The following is a 13,668-nucleotide window of genomic DNA, read 5'->3' on the forward strand; positions in this document are numbered from 1 at the left end:
GGAGATGGAGCAATACGAGAAGAGGTTCAAGGAGCCAATACTGGTGGGGGACCTGTTGGGACAAATATTATGAAAATTTGACGTCAAAGTCTTCTACAACCCACCTCCTCATGCGAAGACGTGCATGTAAGATATTCAACCCACTCTTTAGGACTATGCACTTGAATCCAAAGTTTTGCCCAAGAAGCACCTTTTTCTTTGGCTTTAAACTTTCTCAAAACTCTTTTCTTAATTGCTTTGTTTAGTACATGAAACGTAGAACATTCATATATATATTTTAATGTGCACGAATATAATGCCAACAACATCAAGAGCGTCTGGATCTAACACATTCCAAATCAAATTAATTACAACAAGAGTTATAAACTAACTTATAGCAGCAAGCTGTACCTCTCCATTCTTGATATCTTCTTTAGCTACTTGAGTATCTTCTTCCTTGGCCTCTTCCAAGCGTTTGCTAGTATAGAACCAAGAACAAATTACATAATAAAGAATATTAAGAACTTGAATACAAGTGACAAGCCAATAGTAATAGTCCAATTTCCCCCTATTTAGGTTTCTATCAGGCAACCAGTTGTTTGTCTGGTTAGAACTATACTTATGAACTAGTGATACCAGAAGTGTACCTAAATAATTTCCTAGAGAATTTGCCATCCAATAAAGCCCAATACCAATGCTTCTCATGCTTTCAGGTGATTGATCGTAAAGAAATTCTGTCTGTCCAACCGTCGTGAACACTTCTGCTATTCCGTGAAGGAAAAATTGAGGAACCAACCAAAAAACACTAATGGGTATTATAGCTTTAGGATCATCCAACAGATTATACTTAGCTGCTACCCTTTTTCTCTTCATCTCTGTCAATGCTGAAATAATGGTTTGAAAAATGTTAACCATGAGGCCGATGCCCATTCTTTGTAGGCAAGAGATACCGGAGGGGTTTCTAGTGAATCTCCGAGCAAAGGGGACGAGCATGCGTTCATACAAAATGAGGCCTGTGACGAGGGTTAAGTTGCTAAAGATAGATAAACTAGCTGGTGGTATTTGGAAGGTTGGAGATAGGTGACAATCCATAGTGCGTGCTTGTTGTATAACGAAACTGCTATTATGGGAATTAGCAGTAACAAATAATATTCCTGCTGCCCAAATGGGTAAAAATCTGATAAATGACTTAAGCTCCTCAACTCTATGAACTGTGGCCAACTTCCAAAGATTTGGTGGATTTGAATCTGTTGCCTTGCCTTCTTCTACTACTGCAGCCTTGTCAATCCATCTGCAGAACACAAAAATTGTCAACATCATAATAATAATAATAATAATAATAAAATAATAATAATAATAATAATAATAATAATAATAATAATAATAATAATAATAATAATAATGTGAGTTAACGACGACATATTTATAATACTATCTATAAACAGTATAAACATGGGGTAATATAATGTATAGAAATATGCATCCATACAAAGACAAATAAATCTATTCATACCTATAATATAAATAAATTAAATGTCTTAGGGGATAATTCTAAAGGAATGAAAAGGATAATTAATTATATATCATTGGATAGAAAAGGACATGAAATGATATAGTATCATAATATCTAAAAATTAACTTTTGATTTTGAAATCCCAATTAGTTTTTTATATTTGTATTCTTACGAGCCATAATAATTATATATATAAACTTATCATACAATTTTCCCAAAGATTAACTCCATGGAATCTCCGGTTGAAAAAAAAAGCCATCAAATCATAATTACAATTATTTTTCCCTTAAATTAGGAGTGTAAAAAATAGTTAATTTCATTAAATTACATATTTATATTAAAAAGCTAGATTTTTCATGTAAAAGTTACGATTAAAATATGCTTTGCATATTGGCTGAATGCATAAATTAATGCCTGATTTTAAAAAAATAATAATAAAAGCCCAGTTACATCATCTAATTTAAAACATCTCACTTCATCTAAATTTTCATAATTTAATACATTTAAGAAAGAATACATAAATTAACTCCTGATTTATAAAAAATAATAATAAAAAAATCTATTGGCGCCTTTAATTTGTTAAATTTTTTCTTCAATTTTGATATTGACTAGAATCACAAGATTCATTTCATTCAACTTCTTAAAGTTTAGCTATGAGATTAGACATTTTCAAAAGTCAAGGTACTACTAAATTAAAATATGCTTTCAGCGTATTAAAATTTGTTAAATTCAAACGAGATCATCCAAAGAAATCAGCGTGTAACGGAGCTTACTTGAACTGATTGGTGTGCAAAAGCTTTCCATGCACAGAAATAACAGCATCAAGTTGTTCATTCTGGTACAAGAGGCTCGAGTCTTCTGGCACTTGGGCTTTTCTCTTTCTTACAGCTGAAACTATCACCTGACTCAGTCTGACAATTGGGCTTCCTCCTGCTTGCATTTTCCTATACAGTGGAGAGCCACTAACAAATGCTACAAACGATAAAGCCAAGGCAATTGTTGGGATTCCAAGGCCCCAGCCCCAGCCCACATTGTCTTGAACATAAACAACAATGCTTAACGCGGCAAGTCTAGCTATTCCCATGCTAAAATAGTACCAATTGAAAAAATTCCAGGTTCGAGATGCAATGCTTGATTTGTCCATCTCCAATTGGTCTGCTGCGAAGGTAACAACACAAGGCCTGATGCCACCCAGGCCAAGAGATATTAAGAGGAGAGACAAGTAGAGGATTCCCACTTGGAAGGTTGAAGCTTCTTGGCAGTTCACTAGAGTTGGACATGGTGGAGGGTGGAGGGATTTGATTAGGGCTGTTGTTGTAATGGTAATCAATCCCTGTGACAAGAAACATATACATTACTGAAATTCTGTGGGCATTTAGTGTGAGTACTAATTTCTTAAGTGATCATGATTATGGGGAACTTTAGAATATGAAAATTCTGAACTAAGTACGACTTTTTTTTTCCTTTCATTTTATATATTTGTTCATTCAAAAAACAGAAATTAAGGTAATAAACTATTCTAATATTGTTAGTTTCTTCACACGCCATATTAAACTAAAGCTAAAATCCACTATATAAAATCCTACACAGTTTTTCAAAAGCATGTAAACATAATTAGTATTATTAATCTTCTATGTTGATACATCCATCATTTGAAATTTAAAGAGATGGCCATAGAGATAGAAAGAGACCAATTCATAGATAAGAGAGCCAACAGCAATGGTCCAAAATCGTCCAGCGAAAGAGTCGGCAATCAAAGCACCGATCAACGGTGTCAAGCTAGCAGTTCCGTCGAGATTGGTGATGGTGTTGGATGCCTTCACTAACGGCATGTTAAGCTGCTTTGTTAGGTACGTTATCATGTTGGCGTGAAAACCAACAGTGGCGAATCTATCACATACTTCGGTTGCTGTCAACAATTTAAGAGAGAGAAAAAAAAAAGAAAAATGATTGCTTAGATTTTGCCTACTGATAGGTTACACGATCGGTGTATTATGAGATTACGAGTTGATATTTCAGTAAGTTCAATCACTACTGCCTATTTCAGAAAATCTAGAAGAAGGTGGATCAAATTAACTCACCAAGTATGAATGGCAGTGTTTTAATGCCTCCAAGCTTCTTTTTCTTTTCATTCTCTATCTTCTCTATGTCCTTCGTCTCACCTTCAGCTTTGTTACTGTCCCGGAAGTCTACTTTTGGTTCCATGGCCTTAGATCAGAAGTGGACATTCAAGTATCAGTTGGCGTTGTAATAACAATAGGCAGTAGCATATGCCTTCGTAAACACGTGCTCGTGCTATACGGCAGACATCGAGATTTATGTTATATAGGATTAGGGTATCAACCACCACATGTAAAGAATACCTTATTTTTCATGTAATGCACGCACCCTCTTTTTTCTTTCTTTCTTCTTTCTTTCTTTCCACCCATGATTTATGTTCACTTTTTTTTTTTGTCTGTTACTGTATTGAGATTATCAAATTACAATTCAAAATTTGGCCATGTTGTCAATTTGTACATAGAATACAAAAGAATCTTTGAAAAGTTACGTGTAATGACAATAATAACAATGGAGATACGACAATTGCATTGGTGTATCCATTATTTCTTTTTTTTTATATATATCCGTTTATCCTTGATTTAAAAATATATATATCAAAAATTATATATTTAATAGATAAATTTTGTCAAACATCTTATATCTTAAATTGTAGTGAATAAGAAAAAAAATCTGAAAAAAAAATCTAAGTTATTTTATACAGAGAAAAAATATTTTTTAAAAGGTAATTATTATTTTAGATATTATTAAAAAATAATTTAATTATTTTAAAATTTTTATATTTAATATATATCAAATTTAACTTTAAATTAATTTTAAATGTCTTTTAATTAACATATTAAAAATAGTTTCAAATAGTAATGTTAAATAGAATCTTAAACTCATATGTTAAACCGTCGTAATCACATATGAATATGAAAAACAACATCATTATATATATCTATATTAAAGCCAAACTTAAGATGAGTCATAGGGAGATCTATATATATGTATATATATCCAACATTAAAATATGGTATATAAGTAGGAATGATACACTTTTCAACTATTAGGATGTACCTTTTGCCATTTATGGTTCAATATATGGTTCAATTTATTGGCCTTTAAATGTCAACTTGATTAAGGTATCTTTTTTTATGATTGATCAGGTAATAATCACACTATATCAGCAACGAGTCAGTCACGAGAATTTTTATTTGATGCAATTGTTGATTTAATTATAATAATTAATCAATTATTGTATATATATTGTATAATTTTTTTTCATTGACGGAGCTAAACGTTTAAAAGAGTCAAATTTAGATTCAGTTATATTTATAATTAATGATAAATTTTATTAAAAAATAACATAAGATGAATTCATTAATTTTTTTTTATGAATTACTTAATTTAATTAAATGATTTAACTGTAATAAAACTTTTTTAATTTTTTTAATTTTCTCTATTAAAATGAAATTTTTATTTTTATTTTTACTAATAAAACAAAATATTTTCAATGTACATTAATCATAAAATTAAAAATAATATAATATCAAAATCTTATAATTTATTAAATATTTACTTTAGAATCAACTTTTTAATTTAAATTATTAATTTATTAAAAATATAGATTATAGTATGTTATCAATGTAATTTATTTTTATAAAATTTAGCGTAATAAATCAAATAAAAATAATAATTAATAAGAAATATATAAATTAATTTAGTAAAAAAATAAGATACCAAAAATTATATTTTTCATTTGTATAAGTTAAAATACTAAATTTGGGATAAATTTAGTATTTTGATATTTTCTTCCTTATTTCTCAATTTAATTTTTATAAATTATTCTCACTATGAAATTTATTTAAAAAGAATTAAAAAGATTTTTCAATTATATATGAAAATTACTTATTATTTTATTATCTCACCTTTTAAGATTAATCTGTAATAAAGTTAGAATTAAATTAATAAAAATTTAAATTCAATGATTAATTAAGGTTTTACTTGATGTAATAAATTTATATTTTTAATTAGTAAAAATTTTGAAAATTTTAATGTATTCGAATAATAATAATAATAATAATAATAATAATAATAATAATAATAATAATAAATATTTCGTACTCTTCCCAGGTTGTCTTACCGTGGTTGCTGCCACCAACATAGTTTTAGTCGACCATTTATGTTAAAATTTGTTTTTTTAATGCATTATTAATAAAAAATTTTATTTATAATAATAATAATAATAATAAAAGAAATTCTTGCTAGTACAATTTGGGGTTGACAAATCAATACTAGTGGATCCTATTTTAAGACAAGGTGGTAGATATAAACCCCGGGGCTAAGAAAATTCATGAATTTTTTTTATATTTTTTTTAGGTTTATTGAATAGAGAAGGATAAATATCCTTTGCTAAGGATAATTATATCCAAACACTTTAATTTAGAATGAAATTTTTAATTTTAAAATTGAAGTCATTATAATTAAAATCTCAAAATTAATTTGAAGATTTTTAAATTATCAATGTAATTTATTTTTATAAAATTTAGCATATTAAATCAAATAAAAATAATAATTAATAAGAAATATATAAATTAATTTAGTAAAAAAAATAAGATACGAAAAATTATATTTTTCATTTGTATAAGTTAAAATACGATTTTGATTTTTTCTTCCTTATTTCTCAATTTAATTTTTATAAATTATTCTCACTATGAAATTTATTTAAAAAGAATTAAAAAGATTTTTCAATTATATATGAAAATTACTTATTATTTTGTTATCTTATCTTTTAAGATTAATCTGTAATAAAGTTAGAATTAAATTAATAAAAATTTAAATTCAATGATTAATTAAGGTTTTACTTGATGTAATAAATTTATATTTTTAATTAGAAAAGCTTATAGTAAAAATTTTGAAAATTTTAATGTATTCGAATAATAATAATAATAATAATAATAATAATAATAATAATAATAATAATAATAATAATAATAAATATTTCGTACTCTTCCCAGGTTGTCTTGCTGTGGTTGCTGCCACCAACGTGGTTTTAGTCGGCCATTTATGTTAAAATTTGTTTTTTTAATACATTATTAATAAAATTTTTTGTTTATAATAATAATAATAATAATAATAATGATAATAATAATAAAAGAAATTCTTGCTAGTACAATTTGGGGTTGACAAATCAATACTAGTAGATCCTATTTTAAGACAAAGAAGTAGATATAAACCGGGGGTTAAGAAAATTCATGAATTTTTTTTTTTATTTTTCTAGTTTTATTGAATAGAGAAAGATAAATATCCTCCGCTAAGAATAATTATATCCAAACACTTTAATTTAGAATGAAAATTTTAATTTTAAAATTGGAGTCATTATAATTAAAATCTTAAAATTAATTTAGAGAATTTTAAATTATCAATGTAATTTATTTTTATAAAATTTAGCGTATTAAATCAAATAAAAATAATAATTAATAAGAAATATATAAATTAATTTAGTAAAAAAATAAGATACCAAAATTATATTTTTCATTTGGATAAGTTAAAACACTAAATTTGGGATAAATTTAGTATTTTGATATTTTCTTCCTTATTTTTCAATTTAATTTTTTATAAATTATTCTCACTATGAAATTTATTCAAAAAGAATTAAAAAGATTTTTCAATTATATATGAAAATTACTTATTATTTTATTATCTTACCTTTTAAGATTAATCTGTAATAAAGTTAGAATTAAATTAATAAAAATTTAAATTCAATGATTAATTAAGGTTTTACTTGATGTAATAAATTTATATTTTTAATTAGAAAAGCTCATAGTAAAAATTTTGAAAATTTTAATGTATTCGAATAATAATAATAATAATAATAATAATAATAATAATAATAATAATAATAAATATTTCGTACTCTTCCCAGGTTGTCTTACTGTGGTTGCTGCCACCAACATGCTTTTAGTCGACCATTTATGTTAAAATTTGTTTTTTTAATGCATTATTAATAAAAAATTTTATTTATAATAATAATAATAATAATAATAATAATAATAATAATAATAATAATAAAAGAAATTCTTAATAATAGAAATTCTTGCTAGTACAATTTGGGGTTGACAAATCAATACTAGTGGATCCTATTTTAAGACAAGGTGGCAGATATAAACCCCGGGCTTAAGAAAATTCATGAATTTTTTTTATATTTTTTTAGGTTTATTGAATAGAGAAGGATAAATATCCTTCGCTAAGGATAATTATATCCAAACACTTTAATTTAGAATGAAATTTTTAATTTTAAAATTGGAATCATTATAATTAAAATCTCAAAATTAATTTAGAGATTTTTAAATTTTGTTTGCCAAAAGTTATGATTGATAACAAAAAGAAGGGGAAAAAAAAAGACTAGTTTACAATTAATACATTTTGTTGTAATTGACAAAATAAACATTAAAATTATGAGGTTTATGTACAATTACTTTTCATCTTAAAAGTTAAGATATGTGATTCAAAATTAGTACGTTTAGAAATAATTGTAAATTAGTAAAAGTATTTAGCGTTTTCTGTTGGATTGGTCTTTTGATTAGAACTCAAATTTGAAACCTTTCAGTATTGGAGAATACTCCAATATCATTGAACTAAAAGCTTATTGGTCCAATTGACTAATTTTTTAATACAATTCATTTCAATTGAAATTTGAAGTCGAGATTTAATAATTTTAAAAAATAACTATAATTATACCACTTAATTAAATTATATTAGTTAACTAAGCTCACGAATTAATATCACATTACCAATCCATTACTCCTAAACAAAGACTAAGAAAGCTATAATCTCATCGCCGCTTTCAGAAACCTAGCTCATATGACAGCCTTTGACAAATAGAGATGGCAAATAAATTGGATTGGATTTTTTTTTTTTACTTGAAAAATCTGCATTTTATTTGCAGTTACTTAAAACTAATTAATGAATGTTTACTTCAATAAAATTTACAATTGAATTTAAATTAAAATTTCCATTACACATTATTTATTAAATTATTTTTCTAATTTCATTTTAATGTTTGACCTTAATGATTAAACTATCATAATCTTAGTTGATAGTATAATTTTTGTATCATTATTTGTTAAATGATGACTTAATAATGTATATTAAAATATCTAATTAATGGTGAGTGCAACAGGATTCACATCTCATTAATTAGTTACAATTTTTTGTTACTCAATATTATATATTAAAAAAGTGATATTTTTATTACAAGCTTCAATCTAAATATCACAAGTATGCTTCACTTAATGATAATTTATAATTATTTAAATTCATATCTTTTCACAAACTCGATCTAAATATTATCAAAGTTTGATATCACAGATTTTGTTATATTTGACCTAATGGGTAAAAGTGATGTTAAATTAAGAGCAAATGATACTTTGAGCTAAAACTTTTTAAAAGATGAATCTCTTTAATTTAATTATTATTTTAAAGTAAATTAATTTAGAAAATTAATATGATAATATTAAAAAATTATGATAAATAATAAAAATAATATTATTCTAATTTTTTTATTTGAACATAAAATTAAAAATATGTGCGAGTGCGCTTCAATTTACAAGATTAAAAAGAAAGTTTACATCTATAAAGAAGTTATAATAAAATATTAATTATGAAATATAAAAATTAAAATGATAAATAATTAACAATAATCATTAGATTAATGGATATAAGTTCATGTTATTCTCTTATAAATTTCTCTAATTTTAATCATTAGAAAAGGAGCAAGAAGACTATCCCATTGGAGCAGTAACACCTGATAACCATTACATCTATCCTCAGAAAAATAGATGGTCACTGTCCCAGGGATCTCCCATACTCTGGAGCATGCGATGAAGATTGTGATTGTTGTGATAACTACTGGGAAAATGAATATGACCATCCTCTATCTAATAAAAATTGGAGGAAGCTCACCAAACAAACCAGGAAAGCCTCTTGCAAGCCTCAACAAGTTCTCAGAAGAGACTATCCAGATAATAGCCCATGGATTGGTATCCATGAAGAAACCAAGCAGAAGAAGCCTCTTCCCATCTATGAGCTTGCCCTTGAGATCATCAGAAAAGAAGGAAAGAAACTATCCCCTCTCAAGCCAGTTTATTCCCCTCCTCCTGCACTTCCTCTGGTACAACCCTACATGATGTTCTCACCTGCCTCTTATGAAGCAGACTTTCCTCCATTAGCACAACAGACAGACCAGCAGACCAAAATCTTCACCAGACCTTTCATTCACTCAACTAAGGTTGATAGTGAAGGTCAGATAACCCCGATCACTCAAGCTGAAGAAGTTTTGAACTGGCAAACCAAGAATGCTGCTGTCCAGAATAAGGCGCTACAGCGTATTGATTCCAAGATTGATCAAGTCATCACCAGGACTCAGCATGTTGATCAAAAGATTGACTCCTTCACTGCTTTTGCCCAAAACATGTATAAAGACTTACAAGGCAGAATTACCCAGCTTGATAGAGATCTGAAGGCTTTAATCCAACAACGGAGATTTGGTGTAGAATTTAACCAAAAGGAACAAGAAATAAGAAGGCTGAAAAAACAATTAGCCCAAGTTGAAGCAGACTTGCACAAACCCACAGAAGCTCCGGTCTCTTACAGCCCATTCAGCCCTTTCTCTGAAACAACTCCTAACTCTTTTCTTCCTACTCCTGAACCTGCTTACTCTCCTTTTAGACCTTTTAACTATTCATATGAGCCATCTCCAACCACGTATCACCCATCTCCTTTGTTCAGATCTACCCCAACTCCAACACCTACCAGATATGAGCCAAAGAGTCCATCTTCCTCGGGAGAATCCCATCCTCCGAAAAGGAAAATTGATAAAGGGAAGGATAAGATGTATCCTGATCTTCCTCCTTAGCATATGGTGTCTATACCCTCTGAACTAGAACCAGAAGAAGATTCTTCTGATGATTCGTCTGATGACAGCGAGGACGGATGAATGGATATCACGACACTACTCATGGCTGATCCTCAGCCAACAGCCTCTCAAACAGGTCCTTCTCCAACCGCAGACTTTACCAGTGGCACTACGGGCCCTATAGGGCCTCATCAAGCCTAAGATCCCCATGTTGAGATCCCTAATGATGAACCAATTCTAGATTTTGGACTACCTGGCGCTCCACAATAGGCCAGGCCCAGTTCAGGCCCATGGTTCACCTTAGATGATATTCCCCCATCAAGATGGAGAGATCGCCTTGCAGAATTTAAAGCTTGGCTTGATGTCCAAATGCTTCGGGAAGGTGCTGACTCCCACTCTATACTCAGAGAATTCATCTCTCGAACTGTTGGCATATTGCAAGACTGGTTTTCCTCCATTGGAGAATATCAGAAAGCTCAATTTTGCCACCTGACTCCCTCACAAGCTGTCAACGCTCTCTTTGCTGAATTCCTCGGAGATGCCTCCTTATACAGCAAGCAGCTAAGGCAAGAGTTCTTTGATATGCGCTGCTGTTCTTTGAAAAGATCAGACATTGAAAAACACTACCAGCGCATGACTCAACGTTATTATCTGCTTAATGGTTATAATGATGTCAACCTCAGGCATACCTATATTGCTTCCCTAACAGAAGCATTACAACCAGAACTCCACAGAAGTATTGCTGCTACCAGAAGAGTAATGAATGCTATCACTATAGGAGAAATCCATCAAATGACTCTGGCCTGTCTGGACAAAATGTGTGAACAACAGAAGCTGTTCAAAGACATCATTGATAACAGCAAAGCTTTGAAGAATGTATGCTAGAAGTCTCACCTTGCCATTAAATGCAAGGAAAAGAACTGTGAATGCAAGCCAAAGAAGAAAGCACATTACAAAAAGTATCCATCTGGGTTCAAACCCCCTTTCAAGCAAAAGAAGGGAAGAAGGACGGTCAGATACTTTCGGAAGAAAAGAACGGGTACAAAAAGTCTGACAGGTGCTATATCTGTGGCAATCGAGGTCACTATGCCAAGAACTGCCCTAAAAACCCCAATAAGGCAGTTAAGCTATTACAACATATACAACAGGCTTCTCACATCTCCCTGGAGCATGATGATGTTGAATCCCTATTCTCTGAATAGGATGAACCCGATGAAGATACAGTCTTTGCCCTTGGAGTGGACACTGGATCAGAAGAATATTACTCATTCACTTCAGAAGAATCCAGTTCAGATACTGAAGCCCATTACCCGTCTTACTTGGTCCAACATATCCAATCCTCCCAATCCACTTATGGCCCAGACACTATTCCAATTCCTTTAGTCCCGATTCATACCCTCCCTAGCAAGTATGAACGGCCCATTACTGTCATTGGCTTCCTAGATACCGGGGCTCACAAAAGCATGATGAACCCAGCCATCTTACCCTCAGAGTACTTGGTCCCTCATGAAGAATACTTTAAGGCAGCAGATGGGAATGTTTTCAAGACTAGCCTCATCACCAAGCATCTAATTGGAATTCAGTTCTTCCCCACTTGTATCCTCTGGACCAGGGTTATTGGGTCAGATCTTCCTGACAAGGATATATTGATAGGCTTTGACTTGTATCAACAGGCAAAGCATTTGAAGATCCTCCCCACAGGATTGAAATATAAGAGAAATTTTCAGTCATTTACTTCTGTCCCAAGGTTATATTCTCTGGCTGATGCCTCAGCTGAGTTCCAAGAACATAAGGAGCTACTCTTAAGGTCCTGTGCTGATTCCCATGCACATTTTCGCCATCACCACCCCCTATGGAAAAATCCGGAATTCTTTGTCAATCTTCCATTCAAACTAAATGAAGATATCAACCCAACAAAGGCATCACACCCAGGGATGAACCCTACAGACTTGGCTTTAGCCCAAGAAGAGTGTAAACAGCTTCTCCAACAAGGCCTCATAGAACCCGCTTCCTCTCAATGGGCCTTCTAGGCCTTTTATGTTGAAAAAAGATCGGAACGATTAAGAGGAAAGAAAAGACTTATCATTGATTACAAGCCCCTCAATCATTTCCTCCAAGATGACAAGTTCCCTTTACCAAAGCCTGAAGCCTTGTTCACTCAACTACACGAAGCCCATATTTTCTCCAAGTTTGATCTCAAAGCTGGATTTTGGCAATTGGGTATTAACCCTTCTGATAGGCCCAAGACTGCTTTCTGCATCCCTACGGCCCAATACCAATGGACAGTCCTTCCATTCGGCCTTAAAACAGCCCCATCAGTTTTCCAAAAGGCCATGACAAGGATATTTGAGCCTATCCTTCATAGTGCTCTTATTTATATAGACGATATCCTTCTCTTCTCCAAAGATGTTACGGCCCATAGGACACTCCTCTCTACATTTCAACAATTGGTAAATTCCTATGGAATTATGCTATCAGAAAAGAAGAGCTCACTGGCCCAAACTGATATCGACTTTCTTGGAATGAAATTCAAGGATGGAAAATACCAACCGGTACCTCACATTGCAGAAGAATTACTGAAATTCCCTGATAAGGACTTAACAGTAAAATAAATACAGTAGTTCCTTGGTATTATCAATTACATCAGGAAGTTTATCCTGCATGTGGCTGCCCACACTTGCCAGCTGTCAAAAATGCTTAAGAAGGATGCCCCAACGTGGAAGCAAGAACAGACATGTGCAGTCAAAGCATTAAAAGAAGTAGCTCTGAACCCGCCACCACTAAAGATTCCCAAAGATTGGACATTTGATCCTTCGTGATCGATGCGGTGACACCCACTGGGGTGCAGTCCTCATCGAAGAAATATAAGGAGAAAAGCATATCTATGGACATGCTAGTGGAGAATTCCCAGAGCCTTAGAAACATTATCATTCGTTCTATAAAGAGATATTAGCTGTCAAAAATGGAATAAAGAAATTCGAATTTCATCTGATTGGCCACCACTTCAATGTGGTCATGGACAGCTCATCCTTCCCTAAGGTTCTAGACTTCAAAAATAAGTCTCTTCCTGAACCACAATTACTGAGGTTTAAAGACTAGTTCGCCAAGTATAAATTCACAGTCCAGCATATCAAAGGGAAGCATAATTTGGTTCCTGACCTCCTATCCAGCCCAAAAACCTCCATCTGATCCAATCTTTCTCTACACTCCCTTTGATCCT

The 13,668-nt window shown here is 30.9% G+C and overlaps 2 protein-coding genes across 2 annotated transcripts; one reads left to right on the plus strand and one right to left on the minus strand.

Moving 5' to 3' along the window:
* Positions 1-293: 293 nt before the first annotated feature.
* Positions 294-3,765, minus strand: LOC110659031 (protein NRT1/ PTR FAMILY 3.1-like). Its single transcript, XM_021816855.2, has 4 exons — positions 3,574-3,765; positions 3,184-3,401; positions 2,266-2,825; positions 294-1,270 (listed from the first exon to the last, which is right to left on the minus strand). The coding sequence occupies exons 1-4, from the start codon at positions 3,695-3,697 to the stop codon at positions 367-369; spliced, it is 1,806 nt and encodes a 601-aa protein (XP_021672547.1). The 5' UTR covers positions 3,698-3,765; the 3' UTR covers positions 294-366.
* Positions 3,766-12,781: 9,016 nt separating this feature from the next.
* On the plus strand, positions 12,782-13,267 carry LOC131178385 (uncharacterized). Its single transcript, XM_058143342.1, has 2 exons — positions 12,782-13,051; positions 13,133-13,267. The coding sequence occupies exons 1-2, from the start codon at positions 12,782-12,784 to the stop codon at positions 13,265-13,267; spliced, it is 405 nt and encodes a 134-aa protein (XP_057999325.1).
* Positions 13,268-13,668: the final 401 nt, after the last annotated feature.

This window comes from Hevea brasiliensis, chromosome 3, assembly GCF_030052815.1.
Source record: "Hevea brasiliensis isolate MT/VB/25A 57/8 chromosome 3, ASM3005281v1, whole genome shotgun sequence".
NCBI lineage: Eukaryota > Viridiplantae > Streptophyta > Magnoliopsida > Malpighiales > Euphorbiaceae > Hevea > Hevea brasiliensis.

Bases quoted from the DNA above. Each gene is read 5' to 3' on its own strand.
- LOC110659031 (XM_021816855.2), bottom strand. From the start codon at position 3,697: ATGGAACCAAAAGTAGACTTCCGGGACAGTAACAAAGCTGAAGGTGAG. The intron at 2,826-3,183 runs GTCTCTTTCTAT...TTCTTGTCACAG, and splicing joins GCTCTCTTATCTATGAATTG to GGATTGATTACCATTACAAC. The intron at 1,271-2,265 runs GTAAGCTCCGTT...TGTGTTCTGCAG, and splicing joins TTGCACACCAATCAGTTCAA to ATGGATTGACAAGGCTGCAG.
- LOC131178385 (XM_058143342.1), top strand. From the start codon at position 12,782: ATGACAAGGATATTTGAGCCTATCCTTCATAGTGCTCTTATTTATATA. The intron at 13,052-13,132 runs GTAAAATAAATA...CACACTTGCCAG, and splicing joins TCCCTGATAAGGACTTAACA to CTGTCAAAAATGCTTAAGAA.